General features: G+C 68.2%; 1 protein-coding gene and 1 long non-coding RNA gene across 11 annotated transcripts; one reads left to right on the top strand and one right to left on the bottom strand.

Annotated features, from left to right (window-relative positions):
• Positions 1-357: 357 nt before the first annotated feature.
• Positions 358-23,807, bottom strand: SLCO4A1 (solute carrier organic anion transporter family member 4A1). 10 transcript variants are annotated; one of them, XM_077873839.1, is made up of 13 exons: positions 20,756-23,807; positions 20,516-20,592; positions 10,754-11,622; positions 9,699-9,789; positions 8,999-9,120; positions 8,520-8,631; positions 5,821-5,975; positions 4,318-4,513; positions 3,718-3,883; positions 3,453-3,625; positions 3,178-3,242; positions 2,767-2,915; positions 358-1,426 (listed from the first exon to the last, which is right to left on the bottom strand). In XM_077873839.1, exons 2-13 carry the CDS (start codon positions 20,524-20,526, stop codon positions 1,262-1,264), a joined length of 2,274 nt encoding a protein of 757 aa, XP_077729965.1. In that variant the 5' UTR covers positions 20,527-20,592; positions 20,756-23,807; the 3' UTR covers positions 358-1,261. The 10 variants fall into 10 exon arrangements, 9 of the variants coding, with proteins under 9 accessions (XP_077729965.1, XP_077729964.1, XP_077729963.1 ...); XM_077873838.1 differs by having other exon boundaries at positions 20,516-22,729; positions 23,270-23,807; XM_077873837.1 differs by having other exon boundaries at positions 20,516-23,807.
• On the top strand, positions 21,718-27,927 carry LOC144298676 (uncharacterized). Its single transcript, XR_013365620.1, has 2 exons — positions 21,718-23,391; positions 23,579-27,927. It is a non-coding gene; the product is annotated as an uncharacterized LOC144298676 (long non-coding RNA).

Raw genomic sequence — 27,927 nt, 5'->3', positions numbered from 1 at the left:
GAGCGCCGGGTGTCCCTGTTGTCCCACGTCCCGTGCACGCACTGCTGGACTACCTACTGTGTCCGCCGCCCCCGTCTCCACCCTGAGCTTGTAGGTCATTCAGGAAAGTGGCAGGAAGGGGGGCCCTGGATGGAGGACCCCGGCCCGCCTCCCGGGGGCTGGACTTCGGAGGGAGGGGATGCTCAGGTCACAGTGGGGGACGGGAGATGCCCGCCAGGTGGGTCACTGTCCAGAAAGTGCTCATCGGGGAGGCAGCTCGCCACCGGCTTTGAGACACAAACTCACAAAACCCCACAGGAAGGATGTATAAAGCCACCAGACTGCAAACTCGTGGAGACAAAACTCATCACACAGAGATACGTTTTAAATATTAAAATATATTTATATACACGTAATTTTAACTGAGGACACCTGGGAACCAACGTCCCACGGAAGTCCCGACGTCCTCCCAGCAGAATTCGCAGGTGCCTGCTGACTGTGCCACTCTGCCCACCGCACTCTCAGGTATAAAACAGATTCTATAAATAAGGTGATGCAAAATATTGGTTCATAAATATCTACATATGCAAGTGGCTCCCGTCCTGCAGCAGCTCCGAGGACAGGAGGGGACAGCAGGTCTGAACACCCCAGGCAGGCGGCTCCAGCGGGACCAAGACCCCGGGGACGGCCTCGCAGCTGCTCCGCTTTGCAGGAGAACCCCCGGAAGGGGCCAGGCTGCCCCCAGGATGCGGTGAACCACACCCGAGGCCGCGGGGGGCCGGGCTTTGTACTTCTCAGCCAGTGGTTCGACCGTTGGGGCGCCTGGTGTGCAGGCCCGCAGGCTCCTGGAGAGCTCGGCCTCGGCCTGCAGGGGGCTTTGCACTTTCTAGAGCTAACAGCGCGGTACGGTTGCATAGGTTGTTTTGAAAGCACGGCTGTTAACGTGTCCAGGGTTCCGGAGCCCCCGGGAAAATTCAGTGCTGTGCGGTTATGTCCGTCCGTCCACCGGGCGAGGACCGGGAAGGGAGGGGCCGCTGGGCCTCGTTCTTCCTCAGGAGAGACCATCAGCCCGGTCCCCGGGGACCACGAGGGAGCTGTGCCCACTGCAGATGCGCCTCGCGTTCTCTCTCCTGGGCGCCTTTGAGACTCACGTGCGTCCACCACCAGCGCAGACCCCTCAGCATCCAGTGGGAGATTCCCGGAGGGTCCTCAGCACTGTGGCATCAACCGGCGAGGGGTCAGCCCTTCTGGGGAGAAATCGGTGTCCTCGGGAAGCGCCCCGTCAGACGTCACTGTGGGGCTGGAGGGCCGAGGGGGCATCCGGGAGGTCCATGGCGTTGTCGGAGGCCGAGGACTGGCTGGGCAGAGAGGCGCCCAGGCCGTCGGGAGACTCCGAGGGGGGCTTGTACAGGAGGCAGGCGATGGTGAAGAACAGGAAGCCCAGCACCTGCGAAGAGAGGAAGAGCTCGCTGCCCGCCCGGCCCCGGGTCCCGGGGACCCCCTGCTCCGGGGAGAACACCCGTCTCTCCGGGATACCCCTCGCGCGGACACCAACACTATCACAGAGGGAATGAAAACCACATGTGGGTGAAGATAGGCCCCAGATGGGGGGGAGGGCTTGTCCCGGCTGCACAGCGTCCTCCCCCCGGAAGAGCCGTCCCAGCCCTGACCCCCAGAACCTGCAGCTGGAAATAGGCGTTTGCAGGTGTCACTCAGTTAAGGATCTTGGGATGAAATCGCCCTGGACCTTGGGTGGCCCCGCCTGTGGTGCCGGGTGTCCGGGCAGGAGCGAGCAGAGCGCGCCTTTACAGAGCAGCCAGGGAGGCGGCCACGTGCCGCGGAGGCAGAGACGCGGGGGAGGCGAGGGGGCGAGGACCCAGGCCACCGCGCGGCTGGGGAGCGGCCTGGGGCTGACCCTGCGACGCGGGGCTCCCGCCGGGTCCCTCGCAGCCTCGAGGAGGAGTGGGCACGGATGCTGGCCTCTGCGTTCACGCGTGTACTTGACCGTGTAAGTGCCGGGTTTTAGCAGGAACCCCCACCGTGCTCCTTGGAGCATCCCCCCTCCCCAGGGGGCCTGAAGCCAGAGTCCACTTTGGGACAATGACCGGATGGGACGCGTTTGGAGCCTGTCTGCTCCTCCTGCTAAAACTAACCCTGCCTTTAGCAGCGATCCCATCGGCGCGCCGCCGCCCAGGGGGTTATTATGTGGGCGGGCGCCCGGCTACTGGCCTGAGGGACCGGAGGACACAGGAGCAAGAGGCGAGGAGCCCGACCCACCACCACGCGGGAGCCACACCAAGCCCTCCTCACCCGGGGCTACTTTTCTGCTAATCCGAGGGGGCGGGGGGTCCTCCGTGGGGCCGGGGGAGGGGCTCAAGAACAACGTGGGGCAGGACGTGGAGCCCGAGCCCGCCTCCAGCCAAAGCAGGTCATCAACACCCTGTCGCGGGCCGGCCCTGGGATCTCGCTGTGCCCTTTCCCGCCATCACGCAAAACCCAGGATATAAATGCTGTGCTGCCCCCCACGCAGCGCGAGCCTCGGGCGCCCCCGGAAGTTCATCGTGACAGGGCCGGGTGAGGGGCGTGCGGCGTCCTGGGCACCGTGAGGCCAGGAGACGGCGTTGCTCACACGTGGGTCCAGCGAGCCGCCTGGCCCGGGGGGGGGGCGGGGGGACGGGCCCGCCAGCGTCTGCGCGCAGGAGGGGACCTGGGTGCCATTCCTGCGAAGCCTCCGCTGACCGGAGCCCCAGGCCGCCCGCAAGCTGCAGGGTGATGATGCCGCCTCACCTTGTACGCCAGCCCGGAGACGAGCATGTACCGGCTCATGGCCGCGTTCTGGTACACGAAGCAGGAGCCCTGCTGGCCGCACTGGTCCTGCCACAGCAGGCACGCCCTGTCAATGACCCAGCCGAAGGCGATGGGCCCCGGGATGCCCCCTGCAGAGAGAGGCTGCGTCAGCACCCGCGCGGGCGGGGGGCGGGGGGCAGGCCGGGCGGCTGCGTGGGGCCACGCGGCCTGGCCCCCCCTTTGTGCTAACGAGGAAAAGCCACCTTCAGGGCGAAGACGCGGGCACGGGTCCCTCTAGTGGACTGTGAGGGGATGATGTCCTTCTCCGAAGCCCCGGGGCTGGGGGCGGGGGAGGCCCACCCGCTGCGAGCCCTGCAGGGCGGCTGCGCGAGTCTACACACGCCACAGTACCTAGAGTTCTAACCACGATCCACTGGATGCCCAGTGCGAAGGATCTCTGCCGGTCGCGGACGCACCTGAAACGGAAGGCGGTGGCGTCAGCGCCCGGGGGGGGGGGGGGGGGGGTGGCCAAGTCACACCCCCGCGCCGGCAGCCGAGGAGCGCCGCCGGGCCGCGTGGCCGCCTCCCCGGGGGCAAGCACGTACCCTGCAGGATCTGCAGAGCTCCACGCGGCGGGCTGCAAGGAAAGGTTCTGGACCAGAGCGAAACCCAGGCCCGGGGCTTACCGTAACGTTGCCGTCAGCGCAGGAATGCTGCTGAGGAATGTAAAGATAATTACAACGAATATGAAAACCAGAAGGAGGGGCTTTCTTTGACAAGTTGAGGTGCATTTCCCTGCAGTAGCATGGCCAAAACCAGAGGAAAAATTCTGAGGGACACAGCTACAGTCTCGGTACACCTGAGGAGCGCAACAACAGCGCTGATTACAGGAGGAAGGGACAGGGGCCCTCCCGGGGCGCGGCGGACGGCACGTGGGCGGCGGCCACTCACCTTCTGGCCGCCCGGGCTGGGCACGGCCGCCCCGGGGCACCCCGCGTGGCAGGGCGAGTAGTAGGTGAGGCCGTCGGAGCCGCACACGGGGCTGTAGTGCTCGGGCCGGCAGGCGCAGTCGGCGTTGCAGGGGGCCGTCAGGTCCAGGTGGCCGTCGGGCAGGAGGCTGCGGGGGAGACAAGGCGGTGGGGGGGGCTCGGGCTCGGCCCCCAGCCTCATCTGCTCCACGCGGTCGCTGGAGCCTCGTGCCCGGCGCACCACACCCCGTCCTGCTCCCCCACCGCGGCTGCAACACGCGCTTCCCCTCGGTTATTGCACAGGCAACGTGTGCACGGGGCTCCCAACACCGACACGACAGGCGTGCCAGGGCCAACCCTCCGCCACGGCGCCAGCCCCCCGGGGCTCGGCTGCACCCCCGCACGGCTCATGCGTGCGTGCACACGTCTGCGAGCACAGACACACGCTTTCCTCTCTTGTCCACTCAAATGGAAAACCCCAGACCGTGGCTCCTGCTCCCACTTTCCCCGTCCCCCGGGGCCACTGGTGCCCCGACAGGGGGGCCGGGGTCTCCCCTCGACGCCGGCACCGCCCGACCCTCACCTGCCGCTGTGGCTGGCCGTCACCCCCGCCATGGGCACGTTGGGGCAGTGGATGAAGAAGACGAAGAAGGCCAGCAGGCTGGTCAGGGTGCACAGCAGACACAGCTTGATGATGCCCGCGCCGCGGAGCTTGAACTTGTTCACGAAGAAGCCGCCCAGAAATGTTCCGCCGCCGCCCGCCGGCACCACCAGGTACCCTGCAGGAGAGGGAGGTGCTCGGCGAGGTCCCCGGGGGCCGCAGGAGGGGGGCCGGTGCCCACTGGGTCTTTACAGGTGGGGACACTGAGGCCCAGAGCCGCCCACCTGTCCATGTGGCAGCGCTTGGCTCTGACCTGCGTTGTCAGGCGCTGGACGGTGGGGGCGGGGGCTCAGTCCAGGGGACGCAGGGGCCGGGCGGGACTGGAGGAGAAGTCAAGGCCCCGGCCTGCCTGCTGGGGGGGCCCCCAGGACACCTGACTCCAACTGTGAGCCACGTTTGGGGAAAGCGGGGACCAGTGCCATTTCACATGGAGGGATTCGTTGGGCCGGGGCTCCCAGGCCATCCCCGGGCGGGTGGCAGTGGGGGCTCGGTGGGCCTGTCTCTCCAGCAATGACCCAGGCCAGCTCTGGCGTGGACCTCTTACACCCCTGGGGTGAACATGGGGGACCTTGGAGGATGCAACTGCACTTGGGGGGCTGTTGGCACAGGAGAGGGGGCCGCCCGGGGAAGGGGAGGCAGCTGTAGACGGAAACCTGGGCGTGTGAGGTCAGCCGAGAGGCAGGTGAGGAGGGGTGTCTGGGGTGTCAGGTAACAGGGAACGGGGTCCCGAATCAAACGCCGAAGCCCCGTGCCGGGAACAGGGCCCTGAGGGCTGGGGTGCAGCTGCGTGGCCCTCGTGCTGCCCAGATGCGCCCACCTTCCACACGTGGCGTCGCCCCTTCCAGCCAGGATCCACCCCCGTGGGGCCGGACCCAGTGCCTGGCATCGGCCCCTCTGCCCGACGGGTGCTCAGCAAGGCTGCGGCTGCCCCGGACGGTGGTGGGGGGTCTCAGGAGGGCCCCTCATTCCCCTGAGGGCCAGCCCGCCCCAGGCACAGGCCGGGGACGCCCACCTCACGGTCCCATGGAATCCTGGGACCCCAGACACCTGGCTCACGGGCATGGCCGAGCCCGAGGGTCCGGAGCTGGGGGGCCCCAGCCCTTCCTGCAACAGGCCAGGGGTGAGGACAGCCAGGCCTGTCGGTGCGCGGGCAGCACACGTGAGCCGAGCCCGCCCCACCCTCCCACCAGGAGGCGTCGGCCGAGAGCCGGCCAGCCCGTGGCCAGTGTCCCCAGCTCCGGGGAGGGGCCATCGCGTCCCTGTGGCCACGTCAGGCGGCCCCGCGCCCACTCCCGAGCCCCCCGCAGGACCATACGGCCGGGAGCCCTTGGGACTGCTGAAGGATGCTCTGAGGACCCCTCAGTCATCTGAGAACGAACGAAAGGTCAGAGGACCCCCCCCGCCCCATCCAGAGAGTTTTCTCACCAAACAAGGTGGCAGCCTCCGAGGCGCTCAGGCTGAACTGGGCCTCCAGGAACTTGGGGCCGAAGGTAGACATGCCGGCGATGAGCGTGGCCTCGGTGGCTCCGGCCAGGCACAGCAGGATGAAGGTGGGGTTCCTCAGGAGGAGCCAGATGGAGCTGCACGCGGCCAGAGAGAGACGGAGGCTCAGGGGGGCGCGCCGGGCTGAGCGGAAGCCCCGTCCCCGAGGCCACGGCCCCCACTCCTGGGTGCACAGCCCCCGTTCCGCTGTGGTCACCCCGCATCTGTCCCACGGACGTGAGGACAGGGCGTGAGGCTGGGCTCCGGGGAAGAAAGCCAGAAACGCAGGGAGGAGCCCTCCCAGGGCCACCCCCTCCAGCGCGGGGACACCCTCAACGACCATGCACTGTTCGGTCACCACGGGGTCAGCTGTGAGGACGGGCAGACGGCCCGAGCCAGGGGCCGGGGGCCCGGGAGGTGGCTGTCCCCAAGTCCAGGACTGGCCAGGCCCTGCGGACGGGGGATGACGCAGGGGGTCCCTTCTCAGCCAGCCCTTGAGGGGACACAGAGGGGCCTCCAAGGAGCCTCGGGTAGGCATGGCTGGCTCCCCAGTTGCTCTGCTGCGTACTTGGGGGGCTGTTGCTGGGGTCCCCGGGGAGGTCCTGGGAGGACCGGGAGTGCGACCCTGCACAGCCCGGGGGACCCTTGGCCTCCAGCCTCACTGTGAGGGTCGGACATGGGCCCTGGCTGCCGTCCTCCGTGTCCCCACTGAGCCTGGCCGGTCACCAGCCCCGGCCCCACCTTGCCTGCCCTCAGGATGAGCCCAAGTTCTTTGGGGGGCCACTCGCTCCAGCTGAATGGAACCCAGGATCCCGTTAGGGGTTCAGGCCGAGCAGGGCTAGAGCCTGTGATCACACATGTGACCCCACCTGCCCCTTAAATGTCACGAGGGGCACAGAACACACTGTCCTCAGGGGGCTGGTGAAGGAAGCGGAGCCCAGAGTGGAAAACACACAAAGATCGCAGCCAAGGGTGGGGGGTCCGGGAGTAAAGACGCTGCGTCTTTGTGGGGCAGCCGGTCACCCTGCCCAGGAGCTCTAGCGCCTGCGCGTCCCGACTCCCCGAGCCGTCCCCAGCCCTCTAGCCACCGGACAGCAGGTGCCTGGACTAGAGCACGGAGGTGTCTGCTGGCCCCCGGCCTCGGGGGCGATGTGGCCGGGAGCCCCAGGTCACGGCGGGACAGACCCTTGCTCTCTGGCACCTAAGGAAAAGCAGGTCCTGGACGTACGTGGCCACGGCCCGGCGGCCGTTGGGCGGCTCCGACCCGGCCTCCTGTGCTTTCAGTCCCGAGTGTACAGCTCGGAGCTGCTCTACAACCGGAGCAGGTGCCCAGGCCTGTCCTCGGAGCCCCCCTGGCCCCCCCGGAGACCCAGCGTCCATGAGCACCGCCGGCCGTCCCCACGCCAGCCCAGAGAGCACCGGCCACATCTCGCGGCCCTGTCACGGCGGCTGCAAACACCTTGAGCCTCAAATGCTCTTCCTTTGGAGGCACAGGCCGGCGAGCAATTGGATTTTGGAAAGAAGGGACGTGCGGTGCAGCCCTACCTAGCCTTTGCGCCGGGACGCTTGGGCCGGCGGCCGGGAGGGAGCCCCGGGGCTGCCCACAGGCTGGGTCGCTGGTGCTGTGTGCAGGGAACCCGAGGGCCTGCTCCACCGGGGGCTCCACCGCGGTGTCGGGAGACTGGGTGAGCTGCCCCCAGACAGAGGTTCCTGCACCCCGGCCAGTGAGGCCCCGGGCCAGCCCGGCCTGCCTTGGGGGCAGCTCCTGAGAGGTCTCACGGGACGTGGAAGCAGGGGGCCACCCACGCTCCGCCCGTAGCATGACAGCAGAAGCAAAGCAGTGGACGGCGGGCAGCACAGGGGCCTCCCTGGAGGCCCTTCTCCCTCCCCCCGGCGAAGGCAGGCACGGGGACTCATTCCAGCCACCACCGGCCCCCCGCCCCACGAGGTCCATCAGACACGACCATTCCCGGGCTCGGGTCCCAGAGGGCTGGAGGGGCAGGTAGCAGCTCAGCGAGGCCGAGGACTCAGGTGGGCGCCTGTCCAGGGGCCTCCCTCCCCATCCCTGCGACCACCCCCCTGGAATGCCTGGTCCGTGGAGAGGGTGCTGGGCCCCCAGGAGCTCCGAGAGCAGAGCAGGCCAGGGGCCTTTCGTCCCGATGGCGTGTGAAGACCACAAAGCCAGGCCAGTCACACACAGGGAGGATCAGGGGAGCCCTGGAGAGGGGCCGGTGCAGGGCAGAGGGCTGGGGTCAGTCCCGCTCCCCCAGGGTCCTCAGAGCCTCGAGACAGAGAGAGGGCATGATGAGCCTGGAGCCCTCAGGGCACAGGCAGGTGGCACTTGATGACCCGGTCAGAGGACAGGGGGGAGTGAGGAGCTGGGGCCCGGGCCCTCCATTGGGACCAGAGGCCTCTGACTGCTGCTCCTTGGTCTCTTAGGTCGAGTTTTGGGGCCGAGACCTGCCCTGCACTGGGTCATGAGGGAGGTTGAGGGGCTGTGCGCTCACCCTGCGGCCTGGAGGGGTCACATGGACTCTCCTGGGTTGGGGTCGAGATCCAGCGTGCATGGGACCCCCCCTAAGGGTCTTCAGGACACATAGACATGGGCAAGAGGCCCACACCACCCCCCGTGAGGTCCTTACAGAGGCAGGTCTCTGATGGTTTTCCCGAAGTCGGGGTTGCTGACGGCCGTGGGACCGCTGTCCTTCAGCTGGTGTGTTTCAGACACTCTCATGACCACGTAGCGTTGGGAGCCTGGAAGGACACGTGTCGGTGAGAGCGGGGACCAAGGGCTGTGCTTCAGGACCCTGCCCGCCCCCAGGTCTGGGCCGGTCCTGGGATGGAGGGCGCGGGGCCAGGTGTGGTGGGGATGCAGCACGGTGAGCGGCGACCCGCTGGAGAGAGCCAGGGACACACGCTGGGACCGGGGGGAAGAGGGGCTCAGAGGGGGCAGATGCTCAGGCTGCCATGGGCCCTGCTCTGAGCCCATAGGGGGAGGTGCCGCAGGGGCGGAGGGTGCCCGGGGTGGGCAGCACAGGCCCTGCAGGCCCCGCCCAGGAGGTGAAGGCCCCCGACTGTCCCGGGGTCCCCAGCAGCCCCAGGGAGGGGCTGACGCACCCACCTGGCAGCTGGCGAGGGTAGCCGAGGATGGGGATGGCGGTGAGGAAGGCAGCTGCCCCTGCGCCCAGGAAGCCCACCCACCAGGCGCCGACCCACAGCGGGCTCTCGGTGGTCAGCTCCGTCCTGTGGGAGAGGGGCCTGCGGTCAGCATCCCGTCCACGCGTGTCCAGGCGCCCACGCCGGGCATCCTTCCGCACGCTGCTCCGTGGGAACCTTACCGGGGCGTTGGGGCTTCTGGGCGGGCGGCTGCACAGCGCGGATGCCCGCGCCCCCCCCCACCCCCCGCCCTCGGCGGCCCGTCCATCTGGCGGCTCCTGCCTCCTAATCTGTTTAGCGAACTGGTAATCTAGCGCGCAAAGCGCCTTCCCGGGTTCCGTGAGCCGTTCTGGAGGCTTCTCACGCCCAAGGTCGCGGGCGCCACGGATGTGCAGCTGGACCGAAGCGGGGGCCCCGCGCCTAAGGCTGCCGTCTGAAGGGGGGCCTCCTAGGGCTGGGCCTTAGCCTGCGGGGTCTGCGCCGGCTCCGGGGAGTCCGCGGGAACTGGGTTGAACTGAGGACGCCCAGCTGGTGCCCGCCCCCGCCCGCAGCGATCAGGGACCCCTCCCTGGACCCCCGGACCCCCAGGCCCCGGGCCCCGGAGCAGCCAGCGTCGTCCCTGAGCACACGTGGTCCCCGAGGGGCCGGCGGCCCTGCACACTCACCGGCTGCCGACGTCCGTGTAAACGTTCAGCAGGGCGCCCCCGATGAGGTAGCCGGCGGCGGGCCCGAGGATGGCCGCCGTGTAGAAGGTGGCTGCGGGGGAAGGGGTGCTGCTGAGGGGCCCCGGGGCTCGCCAGCCGCTGACGCCGGGAGCCCCACGGCCCACCCCAGGGAGCCCCTCGGCCCACCCCAGGGAGCCCCTCGGCACCCGCGCCCTCTGCCCCGGCGCACGGGCCCTTTGGACCGGGGTTTTCATCTGTGCAGCGTCCGCTGCCTCCCGGATCCGGCCGCTGTCAACTCCTTATTGTTTTTTATTTTTTATTGATTTTATTTGTTAAAGTAGGTGCCACGCCCAGGGTGGAGCCCAACGCGGGCCTTGAACGCAGGCCCCTGAAATCGGGACCTGAGCTGAGGGCAAGGGTCGGACACTCAACGGCCCGAGCACCCAGGCGCCCCCCTCCTCCCCCGCCCCCCCTCCATTAACTTTCTAAAGTGATTTCATGTTTTTTCCATCAAAGCCAACTGTAGTCGGCGTGGGGACTCTCTCTCCTTCAAGAGAGCTGAGCTCCTGAGGGCGTCGCCTGGCGGGATGACGGGATGACGGGATTGGACGCCTCCGCAGAGCATCACCCCCAGCCCCTCCCGGAGCGACCCTGGGTCAGCACCGCCGGGACTTACAGGGACCGGGCCCGAGGTGGAAACGCGGGGGCTGCAGGCGGCTGGCAGGTGCAGCCGGGCCCGGAGCGCCGGCCGGTGTCACCCCTGGGGACACCTGGCCGGGCAGGAGGGACGTGGGGCTGGGGGGCACCAGGTTGAAACCCAGACATGTCGCCGCCCATGCCCGTGGGTGTCTCAGTGGGAGCGGGAGGCTTGCGGGAGGCCCTAGGGGCAGGGCCGCGGGGAGGGCCCAGCTGACCCGGGCACCAGCCGCCCCAGGTGGCCCGAAGGCCAGCGCTCACCGGCTACCCCACGAGTGGCCACACACGCGGCCGGCCATGGGCAGACGCACGTGAGGGTCCCCGCGCCCGCCCCGCCCTGTGCCCACCGCCCCGCTCACCGATGTAGACAGGAGAGTAGCTGGACTTGACGTTCTCGTCCAGGTAGGTGACACCCAGCGTGTAGAGCGGCGTGGCGCCCACGCCGTGCAGGAACTGGCCCAGCATGAAGACCAGCCGGTAGCCCGACAGGCCCGAGGCGCCGTCCGCGCACGCCACGCTGCGGTTGGCCCCGCACGTCCCGACGCCGTCGGCCGCCTGCACGTCGTAGGCGCCCGCGGTGAAGTGGGGCAGGGCGAACACCAGCGAGCCGGCGCCCATGACCAGCACGCCCCAGCCCAGCCAGCGCGGCTTGTGTCCGTTGCCGCCGAAGTAGCTGACGAAGGTGAGGCACAGGCAGGCGGCCACGTCGTAGGAGCTGGCGATGAGGCCGCTCTGGTAGCTGTGCAGGTCGTAGCGGCGCTCGATGGACGTGATGACGGTGTTGATGAAGCCGTTCACCGTCATGCCCTGCAGGAAGGCGGCGGCGCACAGGAACAGCAGGAAGCCCCGCGGCGTGTTGAAGGCCTGCAGGCACCCGGGCGCGAAGGCCCGCCAGCCACACGCCGCGCCCTGCGGCCCGGCCGCCACGTAGTGCATGTCGGGGGCCGCCCGGGCGCGCTTCTCCGCCTGCGGCCGGCACAGCGGCTGGCTGCACGGGTCCAGGGGGCTGAGGGCCGCGGACCCCGGGGCGCCCGGGCTCAGGGCCGAGCCGGGGGACGCCCGCCTGCCCGGGGCATCCGTGACCGCGGCCGAGGGCGGGCTCCGGAAGACCAGGGGCGGCAGGGAGACCGCGGCCTTGTCCCCTGTGCAGCGCTGCGGCATCTCCGTCCGGGGGGCGCGGGGGGCGGCTTCGGAACCCGCCGAGCACAACTCCAGGGGCGGGCCTGTTCTGTGAGGAGAGCTTCGGGTTAGAAGGCCGACCCGGGCCGTCGAACGCACTGACATCTGCGCCCCGACGCCCCCGTGCCTGGTCCCGTGGGGCCGCGATGGCCCTGTGGCTCGCTCCCCGGTCTGCTGGGGTCCACGCCAGACCCGCGCACCCGAACAAGGCCATGTGGGGGCCCTGCGGGGCCCTGGATCGCCCGGCCCCCTGGCCCCGCGGCCTCTGCTCGGCCGGCCTGAGCTGTGCTCTCGGGCCCTGGAGGGAGCTCCGAGCGTGGACGCAGCCTCCACCCCGTGCAGCCTCAGCTCCGCAGGAAGCTCACGGCGGGCACGTGCAATGGTGGGGGCAGTAGAGGCAGGGCGCGCCCCCACTCGAGGGTCACCAGCGCCCACCCGGCTTGCCCTGCGGCGGTTTTCAGAATGTCCCAACGGGACGCGGCGGGTGGCAGGTGGCCGAGCTAGTGAGAAGAGGCCCCAGCGCTCCCTCTGTCCACTCAACCCCAGCCCACCCTGTTCCCATGCTCCACCTGGGCCCTCATTCCCCCCGACCCCAGTGGGGTCAGCTAACCCCACATCTCCAGGCTCCCAGGACCCCACCTGCCGTGAGAAAGGGCAGCACGGGGGGGATGGACGTTCCGCATCGGGCCCTTGGGAGCCTTCAGGGGCTGGCATTCCCGGTAAGTGACCAACACCCCGGCCACCCTCAGACGCCTGCGCCCTCCACACTGTCTGGGCCCCACTAGGCAGGACACGCAGGGGCAGGGATGGGGACCGGGTCCTCGCAGGGCTCAGGAGGCAGCAGGACAGCTAGGGACGGCCACAACAACAAGTTCTCCCCTTGGAAATCAAAAGCCACAAGAGGGGGATGCCTGGGGGGCCCAGCGGTGGAGCATCTGCCTTCAGCTCAGGGTGTGGCCCCGGGGTCCCGGGATCGAGTTCCACATCGGGCTCCCTGCAGGGAGCCTGCTTCTCCCTGTGCCTGTGTCTCTGTCTCTCTCTCTGGGTCTCTAGTGACTAAATAAACAAAACCTTAAAAAAAAAAAGCCGCAAGAAAATAGCAACGAGCAGCTCCAAGTCCGTGGCCAAGTTTTACCTGAACAGCTGTGGATCTTGGACACGAGCACGTCAAGCTCAAGCCAAATCATACACATCACATCATTTAAATTAGCAAATTGGGAATCCAGTCTGGGGTGTCAGCCAGATGATGCACTGGTGGCCTCCACAGGCACAGGAGAATCGAGTGGCAGCACTCAGAGCCTTCAGGCGGCCGGGCGGCCTCCTCCGGGGGCTCCCACCCGGAGCCTGGGCACACGCGCTCCCGCCCCGCCTCATCGCCCAGGCAGGTCAGCACGCCGTGACTGAGCCCCTGCAAACTTTTCCTACCCCTGCCCCAGTTCTGCCCCAGTTTGCCTGTGCCGTCTGGAAGGCTCTCGCCCGTACAGAGGCTCTGGATCAGAAACGGGGAGGCTGGCCCTCCCGGCGCCTGGAACCGTCCCCTCCACCCACAGGCCGGCGGCCGGAGCCCCGTGAGCCTAGGATCCGCCACACCGGGCGTCTCCAGCCACCAGGATGGTCCTGAGTCTCATGGAACTTCCTAAGGATGTTTGAGTTTGCACCCAGATCTGGCCCAGCTCGACCTGGGCACCGATATGCGTGTGATGTGCCAGACGCTGCGCTGGACATCGATGCACGGGTGGTCGTGCCGACGCTTGGTCTGAATTCCAAGCACACGCTGCCGTCTCACCACAAAGGCCGCGGGACCCGTCCCGCAGGAGAGCCCGCAACCCGGCACGACCGCAGTGTGGCCGGAGTGGCCGAGCCCACCGTGCACACAGTGAGGCACAGGCCCAACGGGCACCGAGCTGCTGGCCTGGTGCCTGGGCCATCAGCTCCCCTGGGCAATGCTGCTGGAGTCGGGCTGTGCCCCGGCTCACTCACGGGCAGTTTCCTTCCAGGATCTGCCTCCGACGTGGGCAGCACTGACACCCGAGCGGTCAGCCAGGGGACGGGGACGTCACGGCTGCCCTCCCTGCCGGGGCCCAGGGAGTGTCGCTGACCCACATTAAGGCCGGGCCGTGGCTCTGGGGCCGCTGCCCCTTGTTTGTGTCCCGGGGCCCCGCGGCAAGCCGGGGGGCAGGTGGGGGGGCCGGAGGACCCTGCGGCACACAGCACGTGGAGGACTTGGCCGTCCGGGGACCGGGTCCCGCAGCCGGGCTGGGAACTCTTCCTCCTGGAGCCTGCGGGCTGTACCCAGGAGCCTCCCTCTGTCCGCTGGGCTTGGGTCTGGACAAAATGAGTGTCTGCCTTCCAGCTGCCATGAGGCCTGACCGCAGAGCTGGGGCAACGCAGCAGATGGCAGAGGACCCGAGCATTGGGACAGCGGAGGCAGGCCAACGGGCAGCCGAGGGGCAGGAGAGGCCGCCCCCCACCCCCCGGGGGCTCCAGGTGGGGTCCACGGGCAGCCTCACCTAAGACCCCCAGGGCATCTCACTCCTGGTGACTCCCCTCCTCCCTGCAGCCCCCTGCCCACAGCCAGGCCCAGAGCGACTACCTCGGGGCCAAGAGCAGCGTGATGGGGGACTCCACCTGTCACTTTGGGGGGCCATGAGGTGCCAAGTGTGTCTGCAGCGGTGTTTCTAGGACAAATCAGTATTCTAATGGGTAGACTCAGTGCCGGTGGGCCTCGTCTGATCAGTTGAAGGACTGAATAGCCCAAAAGGGCCGGCCCTTCCCTGAACTTGTCCTGCGTGGCTACCTCTGACCGGTCGTCATGCCTGGCTCTGGAGGCCGCCCTGCCGGCCACACCGTTACCTCTCCTGACTCCCCCGCTGGCTGGCTGCGCATCTGGGGACTCGCCGAGCTCCATAACTGCACGGGCCAAGTTTCTCATAAGAAATCTTCGTACGTGTGTATCTGTCTCTAGGTAAGCTTATACGGAGAACACATACATACGTCAACAACACAGACGGACGGACGCGTACCCTGTACCGACTGGTTCTCCGAGTCCTGACTGATCGGCGGGTAGTTCTGCACCAACGCCGGCTGCGTGGGAGGCGTGAGGGGCTGTGGGGCGCGGGGCCCTCCAGGACCCTGTCCTCTCCGGGAGGAGCCACAGCCCCTGCACCTGGGGACGACTGGTAGGAGCCAGCTGTCCCCGCCCGCAGAGCAGAGCGGCGCAGATGGCAGAGGCGCGGTGCACAGGGCGGGCCCGGCTGCAGAGGCCCTGGGGGGCTCAAGGTGCCGCCGGCACCAACCTCCGTCCCGTGGGCCCGGTAGTGGCCGAGCCCTCAGCACGCGCTCGGTGAGCCCCCGAGATCCCAGGGTCAGGAGGCGGGGCTGCCCGCGGATGGGGGACAGGGCTCCCGGGGGATGCCAGCCAGGCGAGCCCCAGACAGTGCCACACAGGAGGAAGCCCCCAGGATGGGAGCAGCCCCCGGGGCACCTGCTCAAGGCCGGGCTGCCCCCTCCCCGCTGCGCTGCTGCCTGCGCCTCGTCAGGGAACAGCTGGGGCCGTGAGCTGTGCTGGGGAGGCCCTGGATGGCTCTCCGGACCCGAGAGAAGTGGACGGATCGTCCTCCTCCTGCTGCTGCTTCCCGGGGAGCCCTTATCCCAGCCTCCAGGCTTGTCCTTGGTCCTCGGAGCCTCCCCACCACAGCTGGGGCCCACGCCTGTTGCCGCGGGGAGAGGAACCCCTCGGGATTAGGTGCCCAGGATTAGCAGCCAGGATAATGTGGGCCGTGGGGCCTCGAGCCAGGAGCTCTGCACCTGGGGCTGCCGTGGGAGGGGCAAGGGGTGTGTGCGCGTGCGTGCGTGTGTGCGCCCTCGTGCAGCTCACTCAGGAGGACACCTCGGGTCCCCTACTGGCCCAGCCGTCAGCCGCACCTCTCACAGTCTGAGCCACGAGGCTGCAAGAAATCCAGGTCCCAGTGGCTTGTCCCCCCCCCCCCCCATGCCCCACCAACTGCAGCGTGAGGAGCCAGCGGCCCCGTGGGTGGCCCTCCCCTGGGCCCTGGCGTCAACACCGGGCTGCGACGGGGTCAGTCCTCACGAGCCCCCCTCGGCTCGCTTATTCCTTACGTGCTGGTGCAGGGTCCTGGGCGCAGCTCAGTGCACGCGTGGAGGCTGCCTGCCAATGCAGCAGGCGGCAGGGCCACGGCTCACCCAGAGCCGTGCCGTCAGCCTAGCACCGAGCCCTGGTCCTCCTCTGCCAGGCTCCTGGGGACAGGCCGGCTCAGGCCCAGCCCATGGCCGCAGGGAGGCCGGCGTGGGGCGACTGGCGCCCTTCCAAGTTAGGGGTCGGGGTTCTCGCAGCTCCAACCTGGACCCCGCTCGCTGGGGACATATACAGGTTTCATTTCTGCTTCCTCTACACTCCCTTCTCCCTGCACCTGGTGGCTCTGAGGTTGACAGCCACAGCCATGCCACTGTGACACGTGCCACCCTGCGTGGCCGCCCCTGCCTGGCTCCTGGCCGTGGGTCTTCACCCTGGGCCCTTCCTGTCACCCTGCCTCGCCCTCCCTCTCACCCCGGTCCTCGCCCCCGTGACCCGTGGAAGTCCTTCAGGCAGCTCTCTTCTCTCGCCTCCTACGTCCGTCCTGGTGTTTCTTCCTCTGCCGGAGAGAGCGGAGAGAGCTTTCACTTGTGGAAGACGAGACTCAAAGCTATTTATAGAGCAGACCCTGGGCGGCAGGACGGGGTGGCCACAGCGGTGCCCGGTCCGCCCAAATTTGCATACGTGATGACCATGCCCAGGTGAGGGGGGAGGGAGCCAGCCACTCTGCACAGAGGCCAAAAATGAAGGACTGTCAGAGACAGCCGGAGGACCTGTCCCTTCGGGGGTGCCCTGCATGGACTCCCTGCTCCCCACCTTGTGTCCACAGCAGGCAGACGTGTGGGAGGGCAGGCTGAGCCAGAGAGGCCGGTACAAGTTTATTCGTCTTCCCAACCCGTGAGGTTTGATCCACGGAGGGGACGGAGAGAGGCTGTCTTGCAGCCTGGCGGGCGTTCCCGCCCCGGGCAGGTGGTGGGCCTCTCTTTGTCTGTGTCTCCACTTCAACAAAAGTGTGACATCGTGGGGAGGAGAGAGCGAGCCCCGAGGTGAAGGCCCCCGGCCTCTGGGCACTTGGGGCTCACGGGAATGAAGACCCGCAGAAGGGCCCTCGAAGGGTCTGGAGGTGCTGGGGCACTGGGCTCAGCCCCGTCCAGGTGGCCTCTTCGGCCCGTGGATCCACACACCAGGCCCAGAGCTGCTGAGACGTAGATCACCGTGACAAAATGCACGGGCCGCATGGAAGCCTGCGGTGGGAAGGGGGTGCCACTCAGCCTGCCTGTCCCAAACCCTAAAAGGCATTGGGCCAAGGAACAACATCTCAGGTTCCCCCAAAGCTTCCTGGAGAAAACACCACTGACGAAGGGCGGTCCCACTGGGTGCAGAGGACGCCTTAGAAGCCCTGCAGCCCAGGAGCCTGTGACTCTCTGGACCCCGGGCTTGGTCCTCAGTGGGCCTCGCCTGGCCACACGGTGAGCAGCTAAGGGCCTGCAGCAGAAAGGGTCCCCCTGGCCAGCCAAGCAGGGGAGGTGACCCGGGGCCCCACAGGCTGGTTCCTTCCCCTGCTCACAGGACCCAGTGTCCACCCACACACAAGAGCCCTGGTCACCAGAGACTGGAGCTGGCGCTTCCTTCGGGCTCACGGGGCGGGGTTCTGACAGGCCTGACCGTTACCTGCCACGGGGGACACTGGGTCCTGCCCCGAAGCGGGCTCCCACACACCAGCAGCACGCCGGGGCCAGACAAGCAGCTCAATGTCCCCGAACAAAAGCAGCTGAGAGGTTCTGAGGATTATTGTCTATCCCCTTCCAAAAGCAGACAATGGGCTCTTTGCCACGCCTGAGAACAGGAGGCCACGTGGCCCAGGAGGGACTATTTCTGCGGCCTCCGTCCGCACCGGAGAAAGCAGAAGTATGGCGGGGCGAGTCCCCCAGGTACCTGCGGGGCCAGCTGCCCATCCCTTCTGACCGCGATACCAGGCTCTGTTCCGCTACCTGCCCACGACCCACGGGGAGGCCCTGAGCACCAAAACCGCCACGGTAAGCACGAGTCCGCAGGGCTGTGAACCGACACCGGCTCAGCAGCGCTGACCTGGAAATGGATCAACATTCATGGAGACTTCTAGATCGTCTGGAAGCCAGACAGAGACCCAGACCTGGAGCCGCAGCCGTGGCTTATCAAGGCAAGGGTCCACCGGAGCCCAGGGAGCCAGGCTCTGCGCGGGGTCAGCCAGAATCCGGGGCTCTGACAAGGACAGGAGCGCCGCCCCAAGACCTCCATCCCCTAGGCCATCGCCCCTAACCTCCCGGCACGCAGCCACCTGACCACGGTGGTGGGAGGGACTTGGTTGGGACCTGCCCAGGGACCTGGTTGAGGTGAGGGGCCACACCCAGGGCAGATTAGGTCAGAGCCACCCAGGAGGGAAGTAGCCCCATAAGAATTTCCCGGGTAGTGGCCACCAGCCCTGCCCAGCAGGAAAGCAGACCTTCCGTCCTGTCCTCCTCCTGCGGGGCACCTGGGAGAGCCGGCTGTGTGGGCGCTCCCTGAGAGGCCGCCTCCCTGCCTCCCGCGGGCCTTGGCTCCCCCTGCCAAGGGCTCTGGGCCCACCTGTTGGGGCCCACCTGTTGGGGCCCTGTGCCACGCCTGGCTCCCGGGGTTGTGTCCTCCCGCCGGGGACAGAGCTGCAAGATGTCTGGAGTCCCCCGAAGCTAGACCGCGACCTCCCCACCGCGGACAGGCTGGGAGCCCGTGGGCAAGTTTGCTCAACTGTAAAATGGGAGTGATAGCAGCCACCTGCCGCCGCGTTGCCAGGCCTCCTGGGACGCTGTTGGAGCCCTGAGCGCCTTCTGGGTGCTCCAGCAACTCCTCCCGCGCCAGCGCGCTGGCCCCCGGGTCACACGCAGACCTGCGGAAACCAGAGGCTTCCTCTCCCCGGCTGCACCCGCCAGCGCGGTCTGTGCTGGGCGCGGGGTCCCAGCCCGGGCGCCCGGCAGCCGGTTCCGGTGCGACGGAAGGCACCGGGGCAGCAGGCAGCGGGAGGGGCGGCGGGCCACGCGGAGCTGAGCTGGTCCCTCCGGCTGGAAAAGTACCGAGGCTCCCCCGCGCCTCCCGGGCAGCGCCGCCGCCGGCTCAGCCGCCCACGCCCACCAGCGAGCGCGTGCGCGCCGCCCGCCCCTGCCCGCGGGCCTGGGCCTGCCCCTGCCCCTGCCCCTGCCCCTGCCCCTGCCCCGCTCCGGCCGCCGCCGGCTCCCGTCCTCCGAGGAAGGCCGCGCAGGCTCCGGTGCGCATCCGGGTTCCCGTCCTCCCTCGCCCGCTCCGGCCGCCGCACCGAGCCGGTGCCCGCGCTGCCGCAGGGACGGTGCCGCCCGCGTGGCCGGGGCTGGGGACCCGCCGGCGCAGCCCCCCGCCCCCGCCCCCGCCCCCGCCCCCGAGGTGCCTGCGGCGCAGCTGGCGCCGACAAAGCCCAGACGCCCGAGAAACTTGTGCGCTTGGCGTCCCTTCCCGGGCCCCGCCGAGCCGCAGCCGCAGCCGCAGGTGGAGGCCCGGCGCCTCTCTGCGCCCCGGGGAGGCGCGTCCGTCCTGCCCCGACCCGCGGGCCTGCGCCTGCGTGCGCCCCGGCACCTGCCGCGCCCTCCCTGCCTCCCTCCCTGCCTCCCTCCCTGCCTCCCTCCCTGCCTCCATCCCGCCTCCTCCGAGGCCTCCCGCCGGGGCAGCCGGCGGCGGCGCGCACTCGCCTCGCGTTTCCCGGGGCAGCCGGCCGCGGGGCGCACCGCTCGTGCCCCTGCCCGTGCCCGGCCCCGCCGGCGCCCCCTCGCGCCGCGGCCCAGCCTGGCGTCCGCCTGCACCTGCCGCGCTCCTGACGTCAGGGGGGCCGGCCCCGCGCCCCCGGCCACTCACCGTCCCGACACCCGGCCGCCGCGCCGCGCTCTGGAGGCCGCCGGCCCCCGCTCCCGCTCCATTCATCCCCTCGCCCCCGCCCGGCCCCGGCCCCGCCGGCCCCGCCCTCCCGGCCAATGGGGGCGCCGCGCCGGCTCGGCCCCGCCCCCGCGCCCCGGGCCCGCCCCCTGAGCTGACAGCTGCGGAGCGCGCGGCGGGGGCGCGCGGGGAGGGGCGGGGGGCGGGGGGGCGCAGGGGGGGCGAGGCGGGGGCGCGCGGGGGGGGCGCGCGGGGAGGGGCGGGGGGCGGGGGGGCGCAGGGGGGGCGAGGCGGGGGCGCGGGGGGGGGCGCGCGGGGAGGGGCGGGGGCGCACGCGGGCGCACGTGGGGGCGCGGAAGGGCGCTGGTGGGCGCGGGGGGTGGCGCGTGGGAGCACGTGGGGGGCGCGAAGGGGCGCGCGGGGGCGCTGAGGGGACCCCGGCTCGCGCGCCCGCGGGTGGCGGGTCCCTCCGCGGCGCCCCGAGCTGCAGCCAGAAGCCGCCATCTGCGCGGCGGTGTCCTCAGGCCCCCTGGCGACTGGGTCTCTGACTCAGAAGTGAAGCTGCCGGGTGTGAGGGCCCCCCGGGTGCGCAGGGCCCGAGAGGAAGTGAGCTCCCGCCCAACCCTTCGGAAAGGCCGCCAGGGGCCGGTGGGGGGGGCCCCGGGGGCTGGGGGCTGCCGCGGGGAGGGCTCACCCTGGCGCGGGGAATCCGGTCCCTACCCTCCCCCCCCCCCCCCCCCCCCCCCCCCGCAGCCTTCTCGCTGGGCTGATCCTCTTCCTGCCGTGGGCACCAGCACCATAGGCACCAGGCACCGTAGCCAAACCGTAGGCACCGGCGAGAGCGACGCCCCCACCCAGCACCCAGCACCCAGCACCCAGCACCCAGCACACGGCCTGAGCGCGTCCCGTAGGAATCCCATGGCGCTCTCCCACGAACCTCCACCGCATTGCCTCATCTCTCCGGGTCTGGTTAGCTCATCTGTGAACCGGGGTGATGACACTTCCTCAGTGTCCCTGAAACCAGAAGGTGGGATGAAGCAGGGGATGGGGCAGGGCCGCAGACAGGAGCTCACAGGGGTTGCTGAGTTAATACAGTAACAGTGCATCACCTGGACCCCCCACAATTTTTCCTTTTAGTTTCCACAAAATGAATTAACTTAAAGAGAAGTCGCGTCACCTGGGTGGTTCAGTCAGTTAAGCCACTGACTCTTGATTTCGGCTCAAGATTATCATCTCAGGGTCACGAGACGGAGCCCGGAGTCGGGGCCCCTGCTTAGGGTTCCTGTTCCCTCTCTCTGCCCCTCCAGCCTGCTCTGCTCATGCGTGCTCGCTCGCTCTCAAAATAAAGAAAGAGAAAACTCCACAAAAATCAACTGTGTGTGTGGTTAAAGCCTGAAGTCCGCGGGGTTAGCGAGGACGGCCTGACCCCGGCCGGTGAGGGCGGCCGTACAGAGCGAGGCCGCGGACCGCAGAGGGGGTGGGGGCTGCCCTCTTCCTGCGGGCCGGCAGCGGCGGTGCTGGGCTCGGGGACACATGCACGTCTGAACGGTTATTTATGAAACGCTCTGCCTTCAGGGGCTTGGCTTCTGCCCCCCGCGGCCCCCGGTTTCGTCCTTGCCTCCACGCATCCGTCCACACCTGGAAACGGGGCACAGTCTGGCTGCTCCTGGCAGATCGGCCGCCACTCCGGGCAGCGCTGAGGAAGGGAGGAGACAACCACGCGCATTCCCAGGGGCAGAAGTTCTGTCCGAGTAGGAGGAACTAGCAGGAGGGCCTCCCTGGCCTGCCTGGAGGAGGAGGCTGGGGGGGGGCGCCCCGCGAAGATTCCCCGCGGTGAGCCCACGGCTCTGCAGCCCTGGCCTCCGGGGGAGCCGAGCCCGCTGGGAGCATTCCCCGGGCAGCTGACGAGATGCCCTGGGTAGGTGGTGAGCTCCCCGCCAGGGAGGCGTTTGCGGCGCTGCCCGGAGCTCCGATGGTGAAGCGTGCAGGCCTTTCAACTGCCAGCAGCCGCGCTGGATGTACTGTGCCCGGACTTCACTTGGGGTTACGCCCCTGACACCGTCATACACCATGTTTTTCCTTCGAATAATTCACGTATTTTACTAAAACAGGACCGTTTCCTTTTAAAAAGGTGAATCCTCGTCCTTGTGGCGAGGGGGTTAGCGTCGGAAAGCGCCGTCCAGCTGCTCCCCAGGTCACACGGGCTGGGGATGGGCTGTCCCTGAGGAGACCTCTCCTGGACCCGAGGAGAGGAGGGAGGACAGAACCGGCTCCTGCGGCGACTCAGGCTGTTGGCAGGTTCCTTGGGCGCTGACTCCACCCGTCGCCCGGGCGGCAGCGCCCTCTCACCTCAGGGAAGCGCTGGCCCCCGAGGACCCTGGGCTCAGGGCTCGGCCCCACCAAACTGAGCGTCACGTGGGACCGCAGGGCTCCCCCTCGGGGATCCTCCCACGGGACTCATTCAGAGGCACAATTTGAAAGGTAAATCAGGAGCAAGCATTTCAGGCATATTAATGCAAAACGCAGGCCTTCAGTTCTCAAAAGCTCACCCGGGTGTCTCCGCTGCACCTCGGGAGACCCCAGGGAGCACCTGTGTGCCCGAGACCCCAGCCGGGACCGGACGGGGTGGGGCCTGGGGGCGGGGGCCCCGGGGATGATGGTGCCGGCCGGACTCCTGGCGGTAGCGCCGTGGGCCGGGCTGTGGCCTGCTGTCCTCAGGCCACCCTGCCCTTGGTCCTGCGGTGGAGGGATTAGGAGAGGCAGGGAGGAGGCCGGCTAGAGGTCACCCCCGGAGCACAGCAGCCTCTGAGAACGGGAGCAGCCTGATAAAGTGCCCTGGAACATTCTGAACTCAATAACGTCTATCCTGGCGGGGTTTTGTCTGGAGAGGAAATAATTAAAAGGAAAAGAGAGAATCCAAGTCCCGGCTGCATTGTGGTCCTGTGGGGGACGCACTGCGGCGTGTCAGGGCAGCTCCAGGAGACTCCGAACAGGCCAGGTACGTGTTTATGGTCAATCATTCTTCTCTGATCTCATCTTGGGAGGCATCCCAAAGCCCTGAAGTGTGCAGGCTTCTGCTCACCCACCCCGCTCTCCGCCGGATGTCTGCTGCCTTTATGCACATCTCACGGCGCGGGGAGCACCTCTCCTCCTAGGATCAGAAGCCAAGTGAAGAGAAAGAGAAACCTGTTCCAGGTCTTGGGACAAGTTAGTGGCCAACCTGGAAGCGCCCCGGGTACTCCACGGGCGGACGGAAGAGGCACCGTGTTCTTTGTAGAAGCCGCCAACTAACGGGTCACTGCTCAGAGATGCTGGTCACAGAGACTGGGTTCTGGGTGGACAAAGATGAAGCCCGGCCTCTGCCACCCGGCCACGCAGCCCTGAGCTCTGAGGACTCATCTGAGGACACGTGGGGCACCCAAAGTTCCAGGAAAGGCAGACCCAAGAGAGTGGGGCCAGGCCCCTCTGCGCTGGCGGCTCTGGCACGGGTGCCTCCGGAGCTTCCGGAAGAGAGGGGCCAGCCCCCCCGGTGCCCGCAGAGCCCAGCCCTCGTCCACCCCAGGGCCTGGCTGCCCAGCAGTTCCCTAGAGGGATCATTTGACGTTCATCGGGATCCACGTGTGTGGTCCTTCTGCATCTGCTTTGATAAAGAGACAAATGTGTTTGCCAGCTGGAGGGCACCCGGACTCACCTGGGCCTGCCCAGGGCCAGCCCCGCTGGTCTGTCCTGGAGGTGGGGTCAGAAGGTCCACTTGGCAGAGCTCTCCCCTTCCAGAATGACCTCATGGGAGGTGAATTGTTGGTGGCCTCGCAGGTATGTGTGTGGGGCCCTGCCGAGGCCGGAGACAGGCAGGCCTTCCCGGCGGCTCTCGTGCCCACCCAGGGAACGCGCGTCACTCGTAAATCCTGTAATTGCCTCGACTGGCGAGATGAGCTTGCACTGGGGGCTTGTGTTGCAAGCGTTAAAAGCAAACATTCAAATTATCAACAATTATTCGTAGGCCTGCTCGGGCATTTCCTCGTGTCTCATTTGACTGGATCCGCGGCACACGGAGTGGGCGGGAGCTGCCACCCGGGCCTGCCCTCGGCACCTCTGCCCTAAGCCACTCATGCGGTGCCTCCTCGTGACAATCAGCAGGAAGGAGCAAAGGACCCTCGGGAGGGAAAGACACAGGACGCAGGGAGGCAGGGCCCCACCTCTGCAGGCAGCTGGGGGTCTGTCCCCGTGCCCTTCTGGCCCCGGCCCTCCCTCGTCCAGTGTCCCTGTCCTGTGTGTCTCCCGCCGGCCTGGGGCAGGAGCTCACACCCCTGCCTGGCGCTCGGCTCCCTGCCCAGGCCTCCCTGCCGCCCGCCCTGCCTCCCGCTGGCTCCAGCTCCTGCCCCCTCCGCTCCAGCCGGGACCCTCCTGTGCCACAAACACCCCGAGGGTTGTCCTGCCCTGTGCCTTATACCCTCAGTGTTCTGCTTCCTGAAAACGTCCATCCCGCCTCCTCCAGGAAGTCCTCAAGGACCATGTCTCTCTCCCCACCCTAGAAGCCGGACCTCTGAGCTCTGTAGGTCTTTGTAGACATAGGCCTTGCCCTGGCATCCCTGGCATCAGGTTGCATGCTCCCTGGAGAACCTTCCAGCACTCTGGACACCCATTGTCTGACACCCCAGGCTGTGAGCGAGGGGGTGAGAAAGAGCAGAGGCACGCTGGTGAGACATGATCCCAAGGTTCTGCCTCAGTTTCCCCTGCCCTGGGAGGTGTCCTGGCATCCACAGCCTGGTGCCAGCCCCAGGGGCCCCCTGTGCTTGGAACGGCCTCATTGCGGTCCCAGAACTGCTTCCGGGCAGGTGGTTCTGTTCACTGAGTCTGGGGCACGTGGGTCTGGCTGAGCCCTCAGACCACCGTCCTCCCCCACCCATGACCTGTTCCTCCTCCGTCCTGGACGACACTGCTCCATCCCACCGAGGAGCGCGGGGCCTGAGAGCCCCCTTCCCCGGACCAAGCTGCGAGGTCCCCTGCCCTCCTGGAACATGACAGACAAATTTGCAACCGAGAAGCTGACCTCCAGGGGCTCTGACCTCGTGGCGCCAGCGGTCCTTGGCAAGTGCTGCGGCTGCTGGCAGGCAGGTGCCCTCGGGGAGCCCTGGGCTGGCCGGGAGGGCAGAGCGGGCAGGTGCAGGGGGGAGCCCGCAGGGAGGGCCCGCAGCTGTCCGCGGGAACCCGGGGGTCGCCGCCGAGGACAGGCGGGTGGGGGGCTGGGCCACACGGAGGAGCGGCCGAGCTCTGCGGGGGGACAGGACCACGGAGTGTGGAGCTGGCCGGGCCGAGTCAGGCAGGGCCCCGAGTGCTTCCCCGGGGGCAGGGGGACCAGCTGGCCCTCCCCAAGCACCCCGGCTGTGGGCAGAGGCTCCCGGGAGGACCCCGGGGCAAGTCAGGGCAGAGCCCTCTGGTCCCCCCGCTTCCTTCCCTGGAGCCCTCATGGCCACCAGGACCCTGACAGCCTGTGTCCTCCTGCCCTGACCCAGGACATGCCGGCCCCAGGGGCTGGGGAGCTCGGGCCGGTTCTCAGGGAAGGTGAGCCACAGCCCCCGAGCCCGCTTCGTGGTGGGACCCTGCCCAAAGCCTCCGAGCTTCGAGATTCGGGGGCCTGCGGCCAGCGGCCTGCGAGCACCTTCCCCTGCCCGGGGCAGGAACGCGGGGCTCTGCTGAGGGAGGCCTGGACGTTCTGTCAAACCCCAGGAACACGGAGACCCAGAGGGGATTTGAAGGGCCAGCTTAATTTCCGGATCCCAGATGGCCTGGCCCGTCACAGGAAGTGGGTGGCTCGAGGCCCTGCAGGCCCGCGGGGCGCCCTGCCTCCCTCACGCCCCGTCCCCCCTCCCCCGGGGCTCCCCCCAGGCCGGCCAGCAGGACCCCTCTCTGCAGTCACCTGCTGCCTCCCCCAGAGAAGCCCCCGCAGACCCTCCCCCGGGCTCCGGGCTGGGCCCACATCGTCCTGTGCAGCCCCCCCCACCTGCTCTCCCCTGAGCCGACCCCTGCCCTTCCTGGGAACGCGTCCCCCCACCCTCCAAGGCCTCCCAGCCTGACGTCCTTCCGCACTCCGTCCGTCCCCTCGGCCGGGGAGGCAGGCTCGGGACCTGTGCCTGTGCCAGGCGCCCTCCCCACCCCGCCCTCGAGGCCCCGGCCTGACCTCTGCACATTCCCTGGGCGGTGTCCATGCGGGCCTCTCCGGCTGACCCCTGACCGGGGCCACAGCCCAGGGCCTCCTGCTTGGACCCTGATGTCTCCCTCCCAGTGTCCCTATGTCACCGAGTGACCCTTTGGGAAAGGACAGCCGGGGCCTGCCTCTGTGCGCTCTGCAGTCTCCTGCCACCCCTGCTGCTGCCGCCCCCACCGGTCTCCCCGTGGCTCTTCATGTATTCACACAACCCCTGCCTCCCTGACACCCCACCCCGGGCCTGCGGGGCCCCATGCGGACGGCCCCTGTGCACCCCAGCTCCTCAGAGAGTCATTACAGCTGCTCTCTGCACCTCGTCCCCCTTGTGCGCGGTCACAGCTGTGCCCCTCCCTGCGTCCCGCCTGCAAGGCCCCCTGCAGACCCCAGGCCCTCAGCCAGGACCCACGGCCTCCATAGGGCCAGCCCTGTTTGCCCCCTCCCCGGGGCCCAGCACCCTTCCTCCCCTGCCCGGCTTTCTCCTCCCCATCTCTGCCTCCATCTCTGTCTCCCTCCATCTCTGTCTCTCTCCATCTCTCTGTCTCCGTCTCAGTCTCTCCATCTCTATCTCTCTCCCTGTTTCATGGTCTCTCTCTCTCTCTTCCCCCGCCTTTTATTTCAGGAATTTTATTTATTGCAAAAGCAGCGTTACAACAGCATTACAGGAAGTGTTCAGGGGAGAGGAGTTTGCTCCGGGCCCCATGGCGGGTGCCGGGTGGCCGCTCTCCTCTTGCCGGTTGTGTCCCGGCCGCGGCCAGCGGCGCCCCAGGTGATGTGGACCCAAGGGGGGGCGGCCTCTCCTCCACACCGAGTCCCCATCCTCCACCCTGATGCGTCCTTGTCACCATCCTCCTGTGACGGCCACACGCCTGTGTAGAGGGGGCTGTGCCATCTTCTGCACACAGGCCCCTGCTGCGCTGTGTCCCCGAGGGGTCCGACGGGATCAGCGGCAGCTCCCGTGTGCCCCCCACCCCCGCCGCGGGCGGAGCTCGGCACGGCCCGATGTGGCACAGAGGAGCATGGGGACCCGGGCGTACCCCCACCCCCCACGGAGGGGGCCTGCAGCCGGCCCAGGAGTGGGTCGCTGTCTCGAAGGAGTGTCCTGCCGCCCCGACACTTTAGGGAGCAACGGGAGGGCGCCCGCTGCCAGCACAGGGGCCGCAGGTGGACGGGCAGGGGAAGTGCTGACTTTCCCCGACACCCTGACCTTGACTTAAGCCGTGCTGGGGGCCCAGGCACCCCAAAGCCAGATGCCCCCAGTGTGGCGCACCGGGAGCCGACAGGGGAAGGGAACTCGGTGGACGGCACAGCCCAGGGGGGCGTCCAGCCCGGGCCCACGACACTGCGCTCTGAGGACGGGTTCCGTCCTTCCCCTTGGAGCCAGCGATGAGCACCTCGGTCCCTCCCACATGCCCGACCTGAGCCTGGCTCCCTTCTCCCACCTCCCCTCCTCCCTTCCTCCTCCCTCCTCCTCTGTCCCTCTCTCCCCCTACCTGGCTCCTCACCCTGGCCCTCGGGCTCTGCCCCAGGTGTGCCCCGCTCTGGACCCACAGGAGGATGCTCCCTCCTCCCTGAAACCCAGGCCAAGGACCCCCAGAGAAGGTGCCCACTGTACCCCGTCCCCCACGGGAGGCCCTGGCAGCTTCTGGTGGGCAGGGGTGCAGCTCCCAGGAGAGGGGCTGCCACAGGTGGGAGCAGGGCTCCAGGTCGGAAACCAGCGGGTGTGCTGGGAGCCACAGCTCTCGTGTCGCGAAGGGCAGAGAGGCTGACGCCGCACCCCGGGCTGTGGCCTCAGCTCCTCATGGGCCAGCCCCCCGGGGCACTAGGAGGCCGCCCGTGCCCTGCCCTGGTGGAATCCTGGCTTATTCTTGGCCCGTGGCTCTTACGGGGTGTTCTCTCCACATTAGCAGGTGACGTGCAGCCTGGTTCCCGCCGCAGCCAGAGCTGCCTGGGGGCTGTCTTTGCTCAGAACTGTGTTTCCAGCCATATGTCGGCATTTCTCAGGAGCACACCTACCCCTCCTCTGACCTCCAGGAGCTTATGAAAAACGCACAAGCTGCTCTAGAAAACAGTGTGGCAGTTCCAGAAAACTAGAAACAGAGTTACCATATGACCTGGCAAGTCCATCTGTGGGCACACCCCCCCCC

This window comes from Canis aureus, chromosome 26 (genome assembly GCF_053574225.1).
Source record: "Canis aureus isolate CA01 chromosome 26, VMU_Caureus_v.1.0, whole genome shotgun sequence".
NCBI lineage: Eukaryota > Metazoa > Chordata > Mammalia > Carnivora > Canidae > Canis > Canis aureus.
This window is presented reverse-complemented; position numbering and strand designations above follow the sequence as displayed.